Below are 21037 nucleotides of genomic sequence, written 5' to 3'. Positions count from 1 at the left end.
TCACTCATACTGATTAAGTTTGCTTTTGCCCCAGTGTCTAGTTTCAAGGTAACTAATGCTCCATTTACCTGCAGTGGGATCATCCATTTGTCCTCTTTTACTGCATTAACTTTATGTTCAGCATTGTCCATTTCTGAGGGCTGCACATTTTCTGTATCCTTTTTGATATTGTCACATGACAGCATTCCTGCAAAAAATGTCTCACTTAAATCAGTGTCCTCAATTACATTAACTCATTGCCCTTTCTTAGTTTGTACTTTTGAAAAGCATTGTTTGGCAAAGTGATTCTTTCCATTACACTTTGTGCACATTTTTCCAAACGCTGGGCATTGTCTTAACTGGTGTTTGTAACCACAGCGTTTACAATTAAAAATTTCATCCTCCGATTGCTTTTCATTTCTGCTCTGCCCATGTTTCTTCCCCTTGTAGGACACAGCACCGACAGCAGCATTATCACTCATTACAATCGCATCATTATTGATTTCACTGAAAGTCTTCGCGTGCTTTCGAGCTAGCTCGCTGGCTTGGCATATTTTCACTGCATTTTCCAAATTTAGTTCGGTTTCTCTCAACAGACGTTCCCTGACTTTTTTATCATGAATACCAAACACAATCTGGTCACGAATCATGGATGATTTCAGCTCAGAGAAATTACATGTCTGTGCTTTCAGTTTCAGATCAGTTATAAAGCTATCAAAAGTCTCATTTTGTTGCTGTGTCCGAGAACGGAAGATGTATCTTTCATACGTCTCATTCTTTTTGGGAGAGCAATGTGCATCAAATTTTTTTAGCACATCTTCTAATTTTTCTCTGTTCTCCTCTGGATTAAATACAAATGTATTAAATACCTCTATCGCCTGTGGGCCTGCAACCATAAGCAGCAACGCTATCTTCCTTGCGTCTGGCTTCGTACCGAATCCGATGGCTGCAATGTAGAGTTTGAATTGCTGTTTAAAAGTCTGCCAATTGTCGTCGATTTTTTCTGTGAGATTCAAACGCTCTGGTGGCTTCAAATTCTCCATGTCGCTTTTCACAATTTTCAGCAGATCTTCACCACCCTGGTACCATCTTATGTTCATTAATAAATAGACATTCTTATTATGAACACAGCTAACTTTTGCTAGTTACTTTATTGAGCACATGTGGACTGGTACAGTATCTGTAGAGGCTTCCATCTTGACTGCTGCCTTGTGGGTGGCCTAGTGCCTCATGGGTAATGTAGTCTTAATGTATATACAGCTGGGTAGTGTAGACTTACATACAGCTCTACACCTCCACCTAGTGTCCACTATAGAATGACATGTTATTGATCATTACAATTACCACATTGCTGTTTGTGGGAGCTTGCTGTGCACACATTGGCTGCCGCGTTTCCCACATTACAACAGTGACTCCACTTCAAAAAGTACTTCATTGGCTGTAAAGCGCTTTAAGATGTGGTCGTGAAAGGCGCTATAGAAATGCAAATCTTTCTTTCTTTCAATATTTATTTAGTGCTGGCTTCACAGTAATTGACTTCAAAACTTTCATCCAGAATTTTATTGTTTTTTTTTAAATATATATATTTATTTTAAGTGAGAACTATACAATGGCAGGATTTGGGGTTCGAATTCTAGATTTCAAGTGTAAAGACATAGGTTAGCATTGTGAGATGAAGGAGGGAGGGGTCAGGCGTAACTCTTGTTACTGGGGGAAGATCAGAGTTTGGAAAGTGACCTCGCGGTGACGTGACTTGAGTTTGCAACTCCACCCCACCACATACGGCAGCTCGCCTCAGAGCCCAAACATGGCGTTAGAGCGGTGGGTGAAGGAGGAGAAGAAGGTGGAATAATGAAGACCATGTAAACACTCGCCAGACACCTCCTTAAACCAGAGGGGGGAGAGAGAGAGCGTCTACAGAAACTTTGGACGAGGTATGCAATACGTGATACAAAAAAGTTAGCAAAGTTTTGCCAAGAAAGAGAGACTTAAGGACGTTGTAACGAAGGGGAGGAGGTGAGTTGCACGGAAGCAGTGCGGAGAGAGTTAACTTCGGGTTTGCCCCAAGTTTCCAGTCGGAACTTTAGCCGCGATCTCTTTTTTTGCTTGGACTTTAACTGCGAGCGGAGCCGAGCCGGGGCTGCGAGGACCGGGAGCGGACCGGCACCCGGAGTTGGCCGGGGTTCGGGACAGAGACACAGAGAGAGAGAGACACTTCCTCATCAGCTACTCCGTGCGGGGTTATTTTTTAAAGGCGTCGGATTATGGCACATTCGCCGGTGGCAGTGCAAGTGCCAGGAATGCAGGTAAGGCCCTGACTCTCCCAAAGAGAAACTTCCTGATCTGCCTGAAACTTACGCCCAGCTGTGGGACATTGTGCAACAACAACTGGTGAATTTCCTTCCCTGATACAGTTCTCCAAACCCTCCAGTACCTCCCTGCTGACACTTTCCCCCCCTCCGTGCCCCCTTCCTCGACCCGCCCTCCCTGCCCCCTTCCTCGACCCTCCCCCCCCTTCCTCGACCCTCCCCCCCCTTCCTCGACCCTCCCCCCCCCCCCCCCCCCCCCTTCCTCGACCCTCCCCCCCCCCTTCCTCGACCCTCCCCCCCCCCCTTCCTCGACCCTCCCCCCCCCTTTTCCTCGACCCTCCCCCCCCCCTTCCTCGACCCTCCCCCCCCCCCTTCCTCGACCCTCCCCCCCCCCCTTCCTCGACCGACCCTGCCCCCCCCTTCCTCGACCGACCCTGCCCCCCCCTTCCTCGACCGACCCTGCCCCCCCTTCCTCGACCGACCCTGCCCCCCCTTCCTCGACCGACCCTGCCCCCCTTCCTCGACCCACCCTGCCCCCCTTCCTCGACCCACCCTGCCCCCCTTCCTCGACCCACCCTGCCCCCTTCCTCGACCCACCCTGCCCCCTTCCTCGACCCACCCTGCCCCCTTCCTCGACCCACCCTGCCCCCTTCCTCGACCCTCCCGGCCCCCTTCCTCGACCCACCCGGCCCCCTTCCTCGACCCACCCGGCCCCCTTCCTCGACCCACCCGGCCCCCTTCCTCGACCCACCCGGCCCCCTTCCTCGACCCACCCTGCCCCCTTCCTCGACCCTCACAAAGGTTGTGAATTCAAGTCCCACTCCAGAGACCTGAGTGCAAAAAAGAGGCTGACACTCTTCAGTACTGAGGGAGTGCTGCACTGTTGAAGGTGCAGCTTTTTCAGTTGAGACGGTAAACCGAGGTCCCATCTGTCTTCTCAGGTGGACGTAAAAGATCCCATATTTATCCGTCAACCATCACCTAAAACAAATGATCTGGTCATTATCACATTGCTGTTTGTGGAACCTTGCTGTGCGGAAATTGGCCTTTTTGTTACTTTCTGTACCTGTGTACTATCTTTTAGTGATTTCTGTACCTGGATACCCGAATCCCTTCACTCCTTTAAGCTCCTAGTCTCTTGCCATTAAGAAAATATTCCAATTTACCTTTCTCAGATCCAGAGTGCAAGACTTTGCTCTGTGGATCTGGGCCCAATTTGCACCTAGTTTGCAGGGGTGAAAGGTCAATGTAGTACTTCACTAAGCTGCTCAGTCCATCTGCCTGCAGTCCTTTATGGGGTTAAAAATGGGAAGCTTTGTTGGGACCTTCGTTCAGGAGAATTGTGATTGAGTCAGTGGGCGGGCAGGAACCTCCTGAACCTCTGAATTTGCCCCCAGGGTCTGACCACGTCCTAGATCAACCAGAGGGTCTGTTAAATGGTTAATACATTTGCCGTCTTAAATGTATCCAAATTATACATGGTTTTGGATAAGACAGTATTTCGAAGGATGGAGTTAAAATGTAAACCTTTGCTTTGACCCTGTGAATCTTAAATTAGTGTGTCTGTCAGAGTTGGACAATTTTGAAACAACTTCGACCACTGGAGCTAGCTGTCGCGTGTAATAAGATGGCCTCAGCTAATGTTTGCACTTGTTCTTGTTGAAATCATTTGAAAATAGAGGTAACATAAGGAATGCATGGTCCATGTGATCTCCCGGACTGGTTTCAATTGCTGGGTTGGGGGGTGGGGGCGCGCGGGGGTTCGAGGGGAGTGTCTAGTCCTGATGCTCCAACCATGGGGCAGGCTTATGGACCAGCTGGCCTTTTCCTGCCTGTCGTTTGCGTATGAACAGCAGCGAGTCAGGCTGTTGCGCGGTTAGGAGATGGTGATTTTGTAAACTACAGAAGAGAAGTGTAAAAGCAGTCAGCACCCCAAGGTGTCGGGGCGAGCGGACTGGGTGTTATAGGTGTTTGTGCTGGTTTGTTGGGTATGCGTTGGTAGGATGGTGGGGTGGGGATGGTAGTGTGAAGACTGGCGAGGTCTCCACAGGAGCGAATTGGTGTCTTGATGGAGATGAGGGCTGTGTTGCGGAAGGTCTAGAGATATTTTATTAAAGAGTCTGTCATCCTCCTGTTGATGGAACTTCTCTTCAGAGACATGAATAGCCAGGGGTGTAAGACTGTCTTTGTTGATCTCCAGTTGAAAAAGTACCTTGGCTGCCGTGCCATCTTTTATATAGTGCTTCCAATTATAGATTCTCATCCATCCGTGTTCAGTAACTAGCATATTTGGGCTGTCTATTTTTATGCCTGTTCTAAAAACATTTAACCAGAAATAACTGTTATTGATGGTGTCAGGGGTAGCTCAGTGGTAGCACTCTCGTCAGAAGCTTGTGGATTCAACTCCCACTTCTGAGACTTGAGCACAAAATCCAGTACTGAGGGAGCGCTGCACTGTCAGAGGGGCTGTCTTTCGAATGAAATGTTAAACCGAGGCCCCGTCTGCCCTCTCGGGTGGATGTAAAAGATCCCAGGGCACCATTTCGAAGAAGAACAGGGGAGTTCTCCCTGGTGTCCTGACCAACATTTATCCCTCAACCAACATCACTAAAGAAACAAATTATCTGGTCATTATCTCATTGCTGTGTGTGGGAGCTTGCTGTGCACTAATTGGCTGCTGCATTTCCTACATTACAGCAGTGACTTATACTTCAAAAGTACTTCAATGATTGTAAAATGCTTTGGGGGGCATCCTGAGGTTGTGAAAGGTGCTAGATAAATGCAAATTTCTTTTTAACACACTGGCAATGCAAATCAATCAGGAGAAGCAGTTAGAAGAACTTGCACATGTTTGCTTACATGGATCTGGTTCAAGACCTGGGAAATGGATGATGTGGAGAAGGGGACTGTGCCTCACCTCTGCTTCCTTCTGCTGCAATCGTATTTGCATAGTGCGGGCCTGGTCCTTCTGGACTCATTGTTTCGAACACACCCACGCAGTGTTAAGACAAGACAGTGCTGACAAGGCACATCAGATACACAGCCAGTGTCGTGTTACCAGGTGACTGCAGAGCAGGCAGAACAGGGCGACTTTGAAAACATTCACGCCACCTTGACTCCCCCATACAAGACCCTCCTCCCTCCACTGGTTGAAGAAGAGAAACATACTGTAAGGGTTTATATGTGGTGGGCAAAATACGGCTGTATCCGGCCCGCCGGTTCGTTCTTCTGGCCCGCTGAATGGGGCAGAAATAGAACGCGAGCTGGAGCTCGAGCTGCACGTTAGTCTGAGTCGAGTCGCGGCTGCTCATCTCAATGACTCTCACCGAAGAAAGAGACCATCTTTCCTCTCCCGGTACCCAGAGTACGACGGCAGGGGGGTTCCATCGCTGTCTTAGACACGGGAGTGAATCCTGGAACGCAAGGACTCCAGGCAATGGCACGCGATTGTAGTTCAGGCCTTGCGAGGCCTCGGGCTCCCGCACTCCGCACGTTGAAAAGAGAACACCTCTCGCGCCGGAGGCCCCGCAGACTGGAGCCGCTCTGCCGAACAGCCACGTAGACTCTCAGTACAACATATGATCGATCGATCAATCAGTTCATTCATCCAGTAACAGAAGATTTTTTCTATTTTACACTACATTTTGTGTATATAAGATAGTATCTGACTATCTGAATTCATGTTTATAAATTATTGGGAGGGTAGAAGTGGGAGTGATCAACACTGTGTTGGCCTGTTTCAAATTTACCAATTTAACACTTTACTTTCATCACGGTCCCTTTAAATTTGCTGTGCGGAATCTCTCCGCGGCAGGAGCTGGTGAGCGGCCTGCGCGGGACCTCGCCATTGGTGCGCCACCGTGCAGCCGCGCTCCTTAGGGGGAACATTGGTGTGAGGCCCTCCAAAGCTTGTTAAGTGGCCCTGCAGCCCAAATAATTGCCCACCCCTGGTTTATATTTACCTTTATCATGTCTCTCGGAAGCATCTTGGTGCTCTGTACAGATTACTGAAGGTGCCATGATGTTATAGAGGCAACAAGGCCAGGCTCAGCATTGCTCTGAAGATCAGTCTGGGCCAGAACCAGATTTACTCTTGCCACAATTAAAAATGGCTGGGTGTTGAAATGGCCCATTTAATCTCACTTTGCCTCCCATGTACGCACTGCCTGTAACTCCACTAAGGACAGATCCGGTCAGTCAGACTGTCCAAATCATTTTTAGCAAATTTGCCGTGGTTCAGTGGGTGCACTCTCGCCTCCGAGTCTGAAGTTCGTGGGTTCAAGTCCCACTCCAGAGACTTGAGTACAAAATCCAGGCTGACACTCCAGTGCAGTACTGAGGGAGTGCTGTACTGTCAGAGGTGCCTTCTTTCGGATGAGAGATTAAACTGAGCTCTCGGGTGGATATAAAAGATCCCACGGCACTATTTCATCAGAAGAGCCGGGGAGTTCACGCCGGTGTCCTGGCCAGTATTTATCCCTCAACCAACATCATTAAACCTGATGATCTGGTCATTATGACATTGTTATTTGTGGGAGCTTGCTGTGCGCAAATTGGCTGCCGCGTTTCCTGCATTACAACTGGGACTACACTTCAAAAAAGTACTTAATACGTAAAGTGCTTTGGGACACTGTGAGGTCATGAAAGGTGCTATTGAAATGCAAGTCTTCCTTTGTTTGGACAAAGCTTTGGCTCCAGGGTGTATTAGGATGATGTAATTTTTCTGAAGTTGAGCATTTTGTTTTGTATAAACTCTTCATTTTACTAATTGTTGGATCTGCAACTTGCACCCTCCAAATCATCAGTTAAGCAGTGGACTCCGAGTGATGAGCCTGTTCACCGGCTGATCTCTGAGGTTTGTCGTCCTCGTTTCCAGTCTCTTTGGGACTATTTCTGAAAACATATCAAACATTCAGCAGAGAATCAGTAAAAATAGACGGTTTGGCAGTAAGACTGATCATGGTGAGAAGAAGCTTGACTGCAGTGACGTGAGAGTGATGAAACAAATTGTTTCATACAAGAAAAAAATAAGCAAAGTATCTGGCACTCGCTGAGGGATGCATACACTCCCTTGCATGGAAGTTCCACGTCTGTGCGAATCAACTGTGTCTGAATCTGCTGTCGGCCTCACTGTTCAATTGACTGCAACCTCCACCTCTGTCTGTTTTGTAGCAGGTTAACTGGAATGTTGATCAATGAATCTTATCTCTTATAGAACGTGTGCATGTGTGTGTGTTTCATCACATTGCCAGTGGCACTGCTCACTGCGTTAGAGGAGACCCTGTTTTGTATCAATAAGGCAGTTGTCAATAGTGTGATGGATAAAGTGTCACAGGAAGTCAGAGTAACACTTATAGGAAATGTGGGCTATATGCAAGACATTATATATGTCTATCTCTTGTGTCCCTGCTTCTTCTGAGATAGTCTTCCCACCCCATGGGATGGCTTGATTCTGTTTTTAAAATTCTCATCTTCGTGTTTAAATCCCTCTGGCCTCGCCCTTCCCTATCTCTGTAATCTCCTGCAGCCCTACAACCCTCCAAGATATCTGTGTTCCTCTTGCACATCCCCAACTTTCATCGCTTCACCATTGGCGGCCGTGCCTTCAGCTGTCTCGGCCCTAAGCCTTGGAATTCCCTTCCTAAACCTCTCCGTCTCTCTCCTAAGAGGCTGCTTAAAACCTACCTCTTTGATCAAGCTTCTGGTCACCTGTCCTGACGTACCCTTCTGTGGCTTGGTGTCAATATTTGTTTGATTACGCTCCTCTGAAGCATCTTGGGATGCTTTACTGCGTTAAAGGCGCTACATAAATGTTTGTGTTCATGAGTTGTGTTATCATCTAGTGATATCAGTCTTCTAAAGGCTCAAAAACTGGATGAGAGGTAGCAAGCCCACACTACCTGACCCCTGTAAAATTTGGTTCTGTTTTTCTTTGATGCTGTGTATTGTTCATTAATCGGTGCTGTTACTGGCTCAGGATGAGTGAACCTGCCGTTAGCACAGACAATCGCAGTCCAGCACACACCACTATCAGGAAGTTGCATGCATCATTGACCCAGGAAGTAACATCAGCAAATCATGACGGCAAAATACCCGTGACAGTCAATGAAACTAGTATCCAAACCTCAACCCAATGCTTTGTTCTGTGCCTTACCTGAGTCTTAACATATCAGTTGAGGCCGAAACTGGTACCTTTTTTTTTTAAGAGGGTGTCAGAGTTCAGGAGGTCAGAGGTACAAAATGCTTTTATCGGCAGTACTCAGTGATTGACCTTTTTGATCAAACTCTAATAATCAGATAGACGAATCCCTCATTGTCGTAGCATATTCTCAGAATGTCTGCAACTCAAAACAGACAACTGAGATTACAGATTCGTGTAAAAGTAAAGCCGTGGAGATGTGGGTGACGCAGGGGCACCGTGTAGTGATGTGTGGTGCTTACGGCATGGATTGGTGCAGTTGGCTGTCCTCGCAGCGAGCGCCTGATCTCAGCCAGGCTGTTGGTGAGGTTAGGGGGAGGGAGAAGGGTGATCAGATGAGCCTTGCACCTTGTAGTGCCAGTTTACAGCTGGGCAGCAGTAGATGAAGTAAACCTGGCAAAAGACAATAGATGTTACTGTTTTAAACAGAAACAAAAGCAGTCAAAAATATTTAAAGTATAGAAAATACAAAGGAGATCTAAAAAGTGGAATAAGAGCAGCAAAGAGAGAGTATGAGACTAGATTACTGGCTAACATAAAAGGGAACCCAAAAGTCTTTTTATAAACACATAAATAGTAAAAGGGTAGTCAAAGGAAGGGTGAGGCCAAATAGGGACCAAAAGAGATCTTGTGGAGGCAGAGGGCATGGCTGAGGTACTAAATGAGTACGTTGCATCTGCCTTTGCTACAGTAGAGAATGCTGCCAATAAATAGCAGTAAAGGACAAGGCTGTAGCAATATTGGATAGTATAAAAAATAAAGAGGAGGTTCTTAAAAAGTTGCCATTCCTCAAAGTAGAAAAGTCACCTGGTCCGGATCGGATGCATCCTAGGTTACTGAGGGAAGTAAGGATGGAAATTGCGGAGACTCTGACCACAATCTTCCAATCCTCCTTAGATATGGGAGTGGTGCCAGAGGACTGGAGGATGGCAAATATCGAACCCCTGTTTAAAAAGGGGGAGAGGGATAAACCCGGCAACTACAGGCCAGTCAGCCTAATGTTGGTGGTGGGGAAACTTTTAGAAAAATTAATTTGAGGCAAAATTAATTGGCATTTGGAGAAGTATGAGCTAATAAATGAAATTCAGCATGAATTTGTTAAAGGCAAATCGTGTTTGACTAGCTTGATTGAATTTTTTGATGAAGTAACAGTTGATGAGGGTAGTATGGTTGATGTGTTTATGAATTTTCAAAAGAAGTTTGATAAAGTACCACATAATAGACTTGTTAGCAAAATTGAATCCCATGGGATTAAAGGAGCAGTGGTAGTGTGGATACGGAATTAGCTAAGGGACAGTAAGCAGAGTAGTGGTGGATGGTTGTTTTTTAGACTGGAGGAAAGTCCTACTGTGGTGTTCCCCAGGGGTTGGTATTAGATCACTGCTCTTTTTGATGTATATTAATGGCCTGGACCTGGGCATTTCTGGCATAATTTCAAAGTTTGCAGATGAAATGAACCTCGGAAATGTATCAAACATTGAGGATGATAGGTACAGACTTCAGGAGGATATAGACAGACTGGTGAAATGGGCAGACATGTGGCAGATGCAGCTTAATTCAGAGAAGTGTGAAGTGGTAGGAAGAATGAGGAGAGGCAATATGAACTAAATGGTACAATTTTAAAGGGGGTGCATGAACGGAGAGACTGGGGGGGGGGGGGGTCTATGTACACAAATCTTTGAAGGTGGCAGGAGAAATTGAGAAGGCTGTTAAAAAAGCAGATGGGATCCTTGGCTTTATATATAGTGGCATAGAGTCCAAAAACCAGGAAATTACACTAAACCTTTCTAAATCACTGGTTAGACCCCAGCTGGAGTGTTGTGGCCAATTCTGGGCACCACACTTTAGGAAGGATGTCAAGGTCTTGGAGAGGGTGCAGAAGCGATTTTCTACAATGGTACCAGGGAGGAGCGACTTCAGTTATGTGGAGAGACTGGAGAAGCTGGGGTTGTGCTCCTTAGAGCAGTGAAGTTTAAGGGGAGATTTAACGGAAATGTTCAAAATTATGAAGTCGATAAGAAGTAATTGGGTCGGATATTCCGATCCCTATGGGTATGTACGCGCTGTGTACTCACCCGTAGGGACATCGGAAATGCCGGTTTCAGGCATGCACTGGAAACCGGCATTTCCGATCTGTCAAGAAAGCACTTGACCGATCCTCTGGCTGCCCTGGAGAAGGGCCTCTGCGGGCGGATAGTTCTGCTTTTTGGAGACCCTCCGCCCGCAGAAAACCCTTACAATTCTTGCGCCTGGTAAAAGCAGGCGTAAGGCCTGCTTTTACCAGGATAAGAGTTGAGAAATCATTTAATAACACTTTTTTTTTTAAAGAAAAAAGTTGTTTATTTTTAACTTTAATAATTTTTTCCAAAAATTTAAATTTTTGTTTAAAAGTTAATTTATTGTAATTTCAAGTCATTTTAAAAATGTGATTTTTAAAAAATTAATGTTTTACTATGTTTTAGGGGGTGATCTCCATTCATACACTTGACAGAAAGACCTGTCAAATATATGAAGGGAGATTCCCCTTTGTGATTGGCTCCCCATGGCCCACATGATCCCAGGGACTCTGTGAACTGCCTGCGCCTCTGGGATATGTGGGCCCTGCGCACTTGCAGTTTGGTGAGGCCCAGCATCGCAATTGTGCACGTCCCGGGAGCCCTCGGGTAAGGGCGCAAATTTTTCCAGATCGCAGTCCTCCGCCCGCGGGAGGCCTGTGATCGGAATATCTGGGCCATTGTTTCCACTGAAATTATGTTTAAGTATGGATTCGAGTGAAATTAAGACCAGGCTCATGGGGGATAAAACTGATCAAAGACCCAAGAATATGGCCCAAAGCTAATGTAAAACAGTCTCGCAGGTGAGAAGCCTCGGGCCAGTGCTCAATGACAATGCCCAAGCGGTGGAATCAAGTCACGCCCTTTGTTGTAAATGTTTGGCAGAGGTGAGAGGCAGGCCCTGGCTTCATACTCTGGCCTTGCTTTATACCTTGGGTTTTACACCAGTATAAGAGTGGGGTTGCCAACTCTCAAAGATTGCCCTGGAGTCTCCAGGAATTACAGATTAATCTCTAGGACACTGCTGCGAGCAGCCCAGGAGAAAAAACTCTCGGGCATTAAAAATTTGTGGGTTTTTAAAAATTTCTTTGAACAATTTTGTTTATTAGTTATAAAAATATTGGACATGGGGGGGTGGGGGCTGGGGGCTGGGGCGAGACTGTGACTGAGTGTCAAGAAGCATCCACTGAGGTAACAAAGTGTCTGTTTGCTCTCCGATTGGTGTGGGCGGGCGGGACGCTGCTTGGATGGACATGTCTGGTGACCAATGGCGGAAGTGTGGGGCGGGGCGGTTGTAGGCGGGAGATCATGTGCTGTACCCTCCAGGAATATGTCCAAGCAGAGTTGGCCACCCTATGAGAGACTTCACTACAAGGAACGCTCCATCCACGGAGCTCCTCGGTGTTAAACAAGGTCAAACTGCAGTGTCCCAGAAAGGAAACTACTTGAAGTAGAGCAGGAGCAGGCCGGAATCTGCTGGTAATAAACCTGCAAATTCCTCTCCCTCCCTCCCAACAGCTATTTCCAGATAGCACTGGAGCTTGAGTAGTGGGACACTGAAGTATTCAATGCTCCAGAACCTCATCGCCATCATAACTTTTGTCTGCACTGCCCCCCCCCTGCAAGCGTTTGTTATTGTTAATACACCATGAAGACCCTCCAAACTTTTGCGTCCACCTTCCTGTTTGGCGAATGTCAGTTGAGTGTGAGTAATAAATCATGGAGGGAACAGCAGCCTCCTCCTTGATGATGAATGAACGCAGCTCTCCTAGTTTGGTGTCTTGGGTCAGAGTTGCGTTGGTTTTATCATAAATGTTGTTAAACACTAGGACAGAGGTTACATGCTACTTACACCGCTGTGGGACATTAACAGCGGCTCTTTGGATGGCTCCTTGAGTAAACGAACCACAACAGGAATGTTTGGGCAGCGATGACGTTGCTGGTGGTTACGGTTGACCTCGGTGTCTCCTTCGAAGAAGGCAGTTTCCAGTAGTGACCGTCCCTTCATGCTAAAAAGGGTTCCCATTACTGACTGCTAGCCAGTGACCAAATCCATGGTGGAAGGTGGGCACTGGGTGAGGGCAGCATCAGGTTTGGCTTAGATGCCCTTCCACACACATGGGTGATGTTTTCCCAGCGACTGCCCGTGTCCTAACTCGCACCATGTCCCGTTCACCCATCACCCCTGTGCTCGCTGATCTACATTGGCAATGGCTCAAATTTAAAATTATCATCCTCGTGTTCAAATCCCTCCATGGCTATGCCCCTCCCTATCTAGGTAACCTCCTCCAGCCTACAACCCTCCGAGAACTCTGCGCTGCTCCAAGTCTGGTCTTTTGTGCATCCCCTACTCCCTTCGCCCCACCATTGGCGGCCGTGCCTTCAGCTGCCTAGGCCCTAAGCTCTAGAATTGCCTCCCTAAACCTCTCTGCCTCTCTCTCCTCTTTTAAAACTCTCCTTAAAACCAGCTCTTTGCACCTGTCCTAATATCTCCTCATTTGGCCTGAAGTCACATTGTGTCTGATTACACTTGTGAAGCGCCTTGTATCGTTTTACTCCATTAACAGTGCTATAGAAATGCAAGTTGTTATTGGCTGTAGCCCAACACTTTCAGCAGAAGAAGAGCGAACTTTGGCAAAAAGGAACTAACTCGAACAGTAGATCATATGAATCCCACCTTCCACCCTCCGTAAACTTTGAGCTCATCCAAAACTCGGCTGCCCGTGTTCTAACTCGCACCAAGTCGCGTTCACCCATCACCCTTGTGCTCACAGACCTACATTGGCTCCCTGACTGGCATCACCTCAATTTTAAAATCCTCATCCTTGTTTTAAATCCCTCCATGGCCTCGCCCCTCCCTATCTCTGTAACCTCCTCCAGCTCCACAACCCTCCAAGTTACCTGCACACCTCCAATTCTGGCCACTTGAGCATCCCCGATTTAATCACTCCACCATTGGTGGCCGTGCCTTCAGCTGCCTGGGCCACAAGCTCTGGAATTCCCTCTCGGATCCTCTCTACCTCTCTTTCCTTATTTTAAGGTGCACCTTAAACCCTACCTCTTTGACCAAGCTTATGGTCATTTGCCCTAATATCTCCTTATGTGGCTCGGTGTCAAATTTCTTTGGTAACGCTCCTGTGAAGCGACTTGGGATATTTTGCTATGTTAAAGACGCTATATAAATGCAAGTTGCTGTTGAGTGGGAATTTACTATCCCAACAAGTTCCCAGTGAGGCTGTGCGATGGGGTCTGGGTGAGAGACTGCTGGCGGTGGGGAGGGTCTTGTTTAACATAGTGCTAGGCCCAGGGTTCCTCCACTTGTGTTAAGGGGGCTATATTGCTGCTTCACATAGTATATTATAAAGTTCTCTCTTCATTCAAAGGGTTGAACCAGGAAAAGATTTATCCGTGGAACTTTCCTTGATCGTGAATTATTTTGTTTTTCTCCTTTTCCCTTTTTGTTAAGTTTCCTGTTGCGAGGGAGGCCAGCAGGGAGTCACCCTATCCCCAGGCTCCTGTTAGCACGCTCTGTCTTTACCTGTGATGATGAGTCCTGTTTTTCTTGTTCTTCTTTAGGGGAAAAGTGCTTCACCATCACTGGGCACCTCCCTCTTGACAGAACAACAGCGATGAAGAGGTTGGTGCCCGGCAAACTGGGGGAGCGCAAGCCTGTGTTTCAGCATTCTGTGGTACGGCCAGTTGGTGCGGCATTTTAGTGCACGTATTAGGTCTCGTACGCGTGTGTCTGTCGCGCTCCGCATGTCACATTTCATTACCAAAGCAAAGCAGTCTTTTTTTGCCAGTGATTGACTTGGAAGCTGAAATTTGAAACCAGTTATCGTTGCAATAAAGAGCAGAAAGAAAGACTTGCATTTCTATAGTGCCTTTCATGATCTCCGGGCATCCCACAGTGCTTTCCAGCCTATGAAGTATTTTTTGAAGTGTAGTCACTGTTGTAATGTAGTAAATGCAGCAGCCAATTAGTGCACAGCAAGCACCCACAAACAGCAATGTGATAATGACCAGATAATCTGATTTTAGTGATGTTGGTTGAGTGATAAATATTGGCCAGGACACCGGGGATAACTCCCCTGCTCCTCTTCGAAATAGTGCCATGGGATCTTTTATGCTCACCTGAGAGGGCAGACGGGGCTTTGGTTTAATGTCTCAGCTGAAAGACGGCACCTCAGAGACTGCAGCACTCCCTCAGTACTGCACTGGGAGTGTCAGCCTAGATGATGTGCTCAAGTCTCTGAAGTGGGACTTGAACCCACAACCTTCTGACTGTGAGGCGAGAGCGCTGCATGCCCCTGTGGGCCCTGACAGTCCAGATCACGGATCACAGAACCCAGACAACTACTTTCTATTTGTGCTTCTATTTCTTAATCTCTGCTTTAAAATTTTTGGACCACAGGGTTTTTGGAGAGGGTAGATACAGTGAAGCTATTTCCTCTGGTGGGGTAATCAAGAACATGGGGATATAATCTTAAAATTAGAGTGAGGCCATTTAGGAGTGAAATCTGGAAGCAATTTTTCGAACAAAGGGGAGTAAAAATGTTGAGCTCAGTCCCCAAACGGTTCTGGATGCTGGGGGTCAATTGAGATCGATCGATTTTTATTAGGTAAGGATATCGAGGGATATGGAGCGAAGGTGGGAAATGGCGTTAGGATACAGATCAGCCATGATCTAATTGAATGGTGGAACAGGCTTGAGGGGCTGAATGGCCTCCTCCTGTTCCTATGTTTCTTAGTGCTGTTGCTTCATTGGCATCTAAACCCCTAGGGGGAGAAATTCGGTATCACCCCATTTGGGACTCAATTATCAGCTGGGTGCAAAGTTTAGTGCCTGGCGCTAATTATCGCCTCGGACTGCAAACTTGGCTTCTATCACCCCTGGAGGTGATTGGAGCGCTGAATCAGGTGCTACACACCTCTCAAGGCGCTAACACTGAGGAGCAGAGCGCTGGCGAAGCTCATGTGATGTCAGTCAGCAATGGAACACAGACACAATGGCACCGGCCAGTTCTTAAAGGGGAGGGTTGATTTTGCACTCCATCCACATCCTGCTCATTGCAGCCTTGAATCTCGGCCTGGAGAGACCTGTACATCAAATCTGCTGGAAAGAACAATGGAGAGGCCTATGGAAAGAGCTCAGAGTGCAGCCCCCATAGTCTCTTCTGAATCGATGCAAGGAAGGTCAAATCAAAATGAACCTGCAAAGTGCTTCTCAGTACCCAAAACGCCTTCACACAGCGTTGAATCTATCCAGAAGAGTCTCTCTCTCTCTCTCTCTCTCTCTCTCTCTCTCTCTCTCAATGCGTGGTGCAAAAATGTCACCGACAGAAAAAGGCAGGAAGCGGTCGCCTTTAAATAGCGCTCCCCTAGTCCCTTCCTGACTGCAAAATGCCCCCTTCAACCTGTCGTTGCTAGCGGCAGGCAGTAAGGCAGGGGGCGCCACTCAATATCCGGTCCGGGACGCTGCACACTCGACTGACGTCATGATCTGCAGGCGCAGGAGATTGTGGCAGTACTGTTTAGCGGCGTCGCAAAATGTCTGGTCAATTTCGTGAGCAGTGCAAACATCGCCGCGCCCAGGCGCTAGTTGCTTTGCGCCCTCTTAGCGCTAACGGGAGGCGCAAAGCAACCAAATGTTTCCCCCGTAGAGCGCGACACCCAGATTGCTTCGTATCAGCAACTTAAAAATAGATGCAGTTTAATGGATTGAAGCTCTAAACATGGTCCTTGAGGTTTCTTGGTGTGGCACCCATGTAATCAACAAAGACCAGAAGCTAGGTAGCACTCTAACGTCTGAGTCAGAAGGTTGTTGTTTCATCCCACTCCAGAGACTAAAATCTAGTGAGGCTCCAAGTGCAGTACTGAGGGAGTGCTGCACTGTCAGGAGGATCTGCCAGGTTCGCATCTAAACATCACAAGCATGCACCAGGCACACACTATCTGGGAGCAATGCCACTGGAGATTCACTAGGTTTTTAGAAGAAGTAATTTAATTTCGGAATGCTGCGGTGTTAGATGTGTCGAGTTAAAGTATTTTGTAATTCATATTACATTATTAAGACTTAAATGGAATTACTAGGCCTTGGTTCTACTCTGGAGAACTGCTGGTCCCTAGGTGGCATGTCAACATTGATTTCTGCCTGCACGGTTTTTCAACAACAACTTGTATTTATATAGCGCCTTTAATGTAGTAAAACGTCCCAAGGCGCTGCACAGGAGTATTTTAAGACAACAAATTTGACACCGATCCACATGAGAAATTAGGGCAGGTGACCAAAAGCTCGGTCACAGAGGTAGGTTTTAAGGAGCGTCTTAAAGGAGGAAGGAGAGGTAGCGAGGCGGCGGTGTTTAGGCAGGGAATTCCAGAGCTTGGGGCCTAGACAATAGAAGGCACGGCCACCAAAGATTGAACGATTATAATCAGGGACACTTGAGAGGGCAGAATTAGAGGAGCGCAGATATCTCGGGTTTCAGTGGATGCGCGGTTTTGTGCCCCTTTTGGAAATGTTTGGCATGACTAGACCGGCAGTGCTGTTAATTCTGTCGGGCACAACAGTGCAACGTGCGGAACCCATCCCTATCCATGGGTGGAACTTGTACCAACAAAGAGTTTACTGTGCACATTAGGTAAGATCAGTTTAAGGCAAATAGTTGTGGGCATTCTAGAATTAATTAGTGTCATTACTGTTGTATGAATCTGTGCACCTGGCACTGTACTTATTAAAGAAAAAACAGTAATTTTTGGATGTTCAAGTGCCTTTTGTGATGCGTTAAATAAAGATCCTTCAGAACTAAGCGTGGATCTTTTTGATATTTCAGTACACTTAGCTATTTCTCCGGTGTGTATTGAAGGGTCTGCGTGTACATTTTCTAATTTCCCAGGCACGCAGGAAGACGCATAGACCTGTACCACCTGCCTGCATCATCGCATTCTCTATGGTGCGCGGGCATTTGACCTGTTGGCACTGAGATCAGTGCAAAAACCTGTCGTTGCTATTGGAAACGGCCTGCACTGTTCCCAACTGGACGAGTAGTGAAGTTATCTCCCCAAATTGTCCTGCAGCACAACAATGGACCTTTTAAAGGGCTAATACTCTTGCCCGGGGTTATTCCGTGCAGCCTCTGTTAGTGTATCGCAGCTGTTGAAGTGTAGCCACTGCACTTCTAAGCAGTAGTGTATTTCACTGGGTTTTGGATAAGTTTACTAAAGTTTCTGGTCCCTCGATAGAATTAGATAGAAATGGTAATGTGGACACAGGTCGTTTGGCCCAAGCAGTTTATGTTGGTGTTTATCCTGCGCATGAGCAGTATTCCTAATCCCGTGTTCCTGCCCTGTTCCCAGATTCCTTTATCCCCTTGCAACCACCTCACTAACCTATTCTTAAATGTTGACATAAAGAAATAATTTGTATTTATACAGCGCATTTCATGATCCCGGGACGTCCCAAAGCACTTCACACATGGTCACTATTGTAATGGGAGTGGGCCTTTGGCGTAGTGGTAGCATCCCTGCTGCTGGGCCAGAAGGCGTAAGGTTTCGAATCCTGCTCCAGACAGTCCCAGCAAGTGGAGTCGGAGCTCCGGCTCTAAATTCTGGGTTGACATCCAGCGGGATACTTGCGTCCGTGGGTGTGGGGATACTTGCGTCCGTGGGTGTGGGTGGCCCCCCCCCCCCCCTCGTATGGGTTGTGGGAGCCCGTAAAACCCTCCCGCCATAGGACTAACCACCCTAATGGCTGGTACGAAGATGGTTACGGTCACGGAAGGAGCGTTAATCGTGGCCAGAAATCCTTCCGCCACTTCATACAGTTCCCCAAAGGGAACAGTGTGAAGACACGTACGATGACGACTATTGTAATGTAGGAAATGCAGCAGGCAATTTGTGCACAGCAAGATCCCACAAACAGCAATGAGATAAATGACCAGTTTTTTTTTAAACCTTTGTCTGTATTAAATGTTGTCTGCCCTTGTCCTGTCCACGTATGTATTTTCATGTAGCTCCTGAGCGGCCTGCTCAGATTTAGCTGCCATGGGGCTGGCACAGACACAATGGGTTGAATGGCCTCCTTCAGTGCTGTAAACCTCTCTTGTATCATCTGCATGTTTGTATTGAGCTTTTGAAGTCGAGATGTAAATGAGAAACAGTAGGGTCAAAGGTTTAAAGTTCTGATTTTCCAACAATCCCTATTCGGTCTTCGAGCATGAAGCTGAGCTGACTGAGAATTGCCATTTTGATTCTCCCTCCCATTCCCAGTCTGACCCAGGGTCTCCGACATTCTTCCAACTAAGCTCGATGCAAGTATCCCGTCTTTCTCCTAGACAATCTATGGCTTCGAAGCCTGATCATCGACTTCAGCAGCTTCATTCCTCATCTGGTCTTCCCATTTTCTTGCTCGTTACTCTCACCCCATGACAACAACAACAACTTGCAATTATATAGCGCCTTTAATATAGTAAAACGTTCCAAGGTGCTTCACAGGAGTGTTATAAGACAAAAAAAATTGACACCGAGCCACATGAGGAGAAATTAGGGCAGGTGACCAAAAGCTTGGTCAAAGAGGTAGGTTTTAAGGAGTGTCTTAAAGGAGGGAAGAGAGGTAGCGAGGCGGAGAGGTTCAGGCAGGGAATTCCAGAGCTTAGGGCCTAGACAACAGAAGGCATGGCCACCAACGGTTGAGTGATTATAATCAGGGATGCTCGAGGGCAGAATTAGAGGAGCACAGATATCTCTGGGGGGTTTGTGGTGCTGAAGGAGATTACAGATGGGGCAGGGCGAGGCCATGGAGGGATTTGAAGACAAAGATAAGAATTTTGAATTTGAAGCGTTGCTTAACCAGGAGCCAATGTAGGTCAGCGAGCATGGGTGATGGGTGAATGGGACTTGGTGCGAATTAGGACACAGGCAGCCGAGTTTTGGATGACCTCAAGTTTACATAGGGTAGAATGTGGGAGGCCAGCCAGGAGTGCGTTGGAATAGTCAGGTCTAGAGGTAACAAAGGCGTGGATGAGCTGAGGCAAGGGTGGAGATGGGCGATGTTACGGAGGTGGAAATAGGCGGTCTTAGTTATGCTACGGATATGTGGATGGAATCTCATTTCAGTGTCAAATATGACACCAAGGTTGCGAATGTTGTGTATTTTGAATGTTGTATTTGAATTGTCCCACATAGCTTACCGTAGTTGTGATGTGCACTGCACTATGGGAAATAGAGTGCATTTAGTTGAGAAGATTCTTTGGGAAGATGGCTGTTAACTGAACTCTCCTGTGTACTCTTAATTTACTCTTTTAATTGTTATACAAGTAATGTTATTAAACTCTTGAGATTCAACAAAAGTGGCGACGAGGACGTCTGAACTTACGTGGCTCAGCTGTGCAGAAGATAGTCGGATTTTACGTGTTTAAAACTTATTTTTGCCGTGGACAGTTCATTAAAGTGAGGCTGGCTCGAGGATAGAGGAGCTTGCAATGGCGGGAAGACGAGACGGCGTATAAGGTACTAACGACTTGAAGGGGAGGAAAAGCAGTGAGTAAATCGGGAAGGACATTTATTCAACTGTGAAACGATCTGTGAATTGAAGCACTAAATAACTGATAGTGATTTTAGTTGAGTTCAACATTGTAAGGATCCTTAGTGAATGATAATTAGGAGCCTGAGAGAAGGAAAATGGCTGGAATTATCGGTAACATTGGACCGTTTGATGAGAATGTTGAACAATGGAGCTCGTACACAGAACGATTTGAATACTTCACACAAGCAAATGACATTGGAGGGAACAAAGTAGTACCTACATTGTTAAGTGTGATGGGACCAAAGACTTTCAATCTTTTGCGTACTTTAGTGCATCCAGATAAACCAGGGTCTAAACAATACAGCGAAATTGTGGAGATACTAAAAGGGCATTTTTCACCCAAACCCCTAGTCATAGCTGAGAGGTTTAGGTTCCACAGGTGTAACCAGGAAGAAGGAGAAACAGTGACCATGTTTGTAGCTGCACTAAAAAGACTATCCGAGCACAGAGTTTAATGACGTGCTAAATGATACTATAAGAGACAGGCTAGTGTTGTATGAGAACTGAAGCCATACAGAAGAGACTATTAACGGAGAGTAATCTGACTCTACAAAAGGCCATTGAAATCAGTATTTCCATGGAATTGGCAGCTAAGGAAGCTCAACAGTTGGGTGCAACAGAAAAAGTGCACAAAGTAAGAACAGAGAGCCAAGGGCCATGCTTCTGTTGTGGCAAAACGGGGCATCTTGCGTCTGCATGCTAGTGTGTGGACATGAATTGCCACAGCTGTGGTAAAAAGGGACATATTCAGCGTGCATGCAGAAATAAAAAGGACACAGAGAAAACGTTAAAGACGGAAGAAAAAAAAAACATTCAGACAAAAGATAAAGAAACATGTCCGCTCTGTAGAACAGGACAAAACAGAGGCAAGTGACACTTCAGAGGAGGAACTATCACTGAACATGCTGACTGT

The 21037-nt window shown here is 46.8% G+C and overlaps 1 protein-coding gene across 1 annotated transcript in view; it reads left to right on the top strand.

Annotated features, from left to right (window-relative positions):
* The first annotated feature begins 1677 nt into the window (after nt 1–1677).
* Nucleotides 1678–21037, top strand: part of LOC147124901 (serine/threonine-protein kinase 26-like) — a 157162-nt gene continuing 137802 nt past the window's right edge. The window contains exon 1 of the mRNA XM_085994618.1: nt 1678–2285. Coding sequence (XP_085850744.1) covers nt 2244–2285 — 42 coding nt within the window. The 5' untranslated portion in view covers nt 1678–2243. The remainder of the gene's footprint in view (nt 2286–21037) is intronic.

This window comes from Somniosus microcephalus, chromosome 1 (genome assembly GCF_052327205.1).
Source record: "Somniosus microcephalus isolate GS21.2 chromosome 1, FLI_Smic_1.0, whole genome shotgun sequence".
Classification (NCBI taxonomy): domain Eukaryota; kingdom Metazoa; phylum Chordata; class Chondrichthyes; order Squaliformes; family Somniosidae; genus Somniosus; species Somniosus microcephalus.
This window is presented reverse-complemented; position numbering and strand designations above follow the sequence as displayed.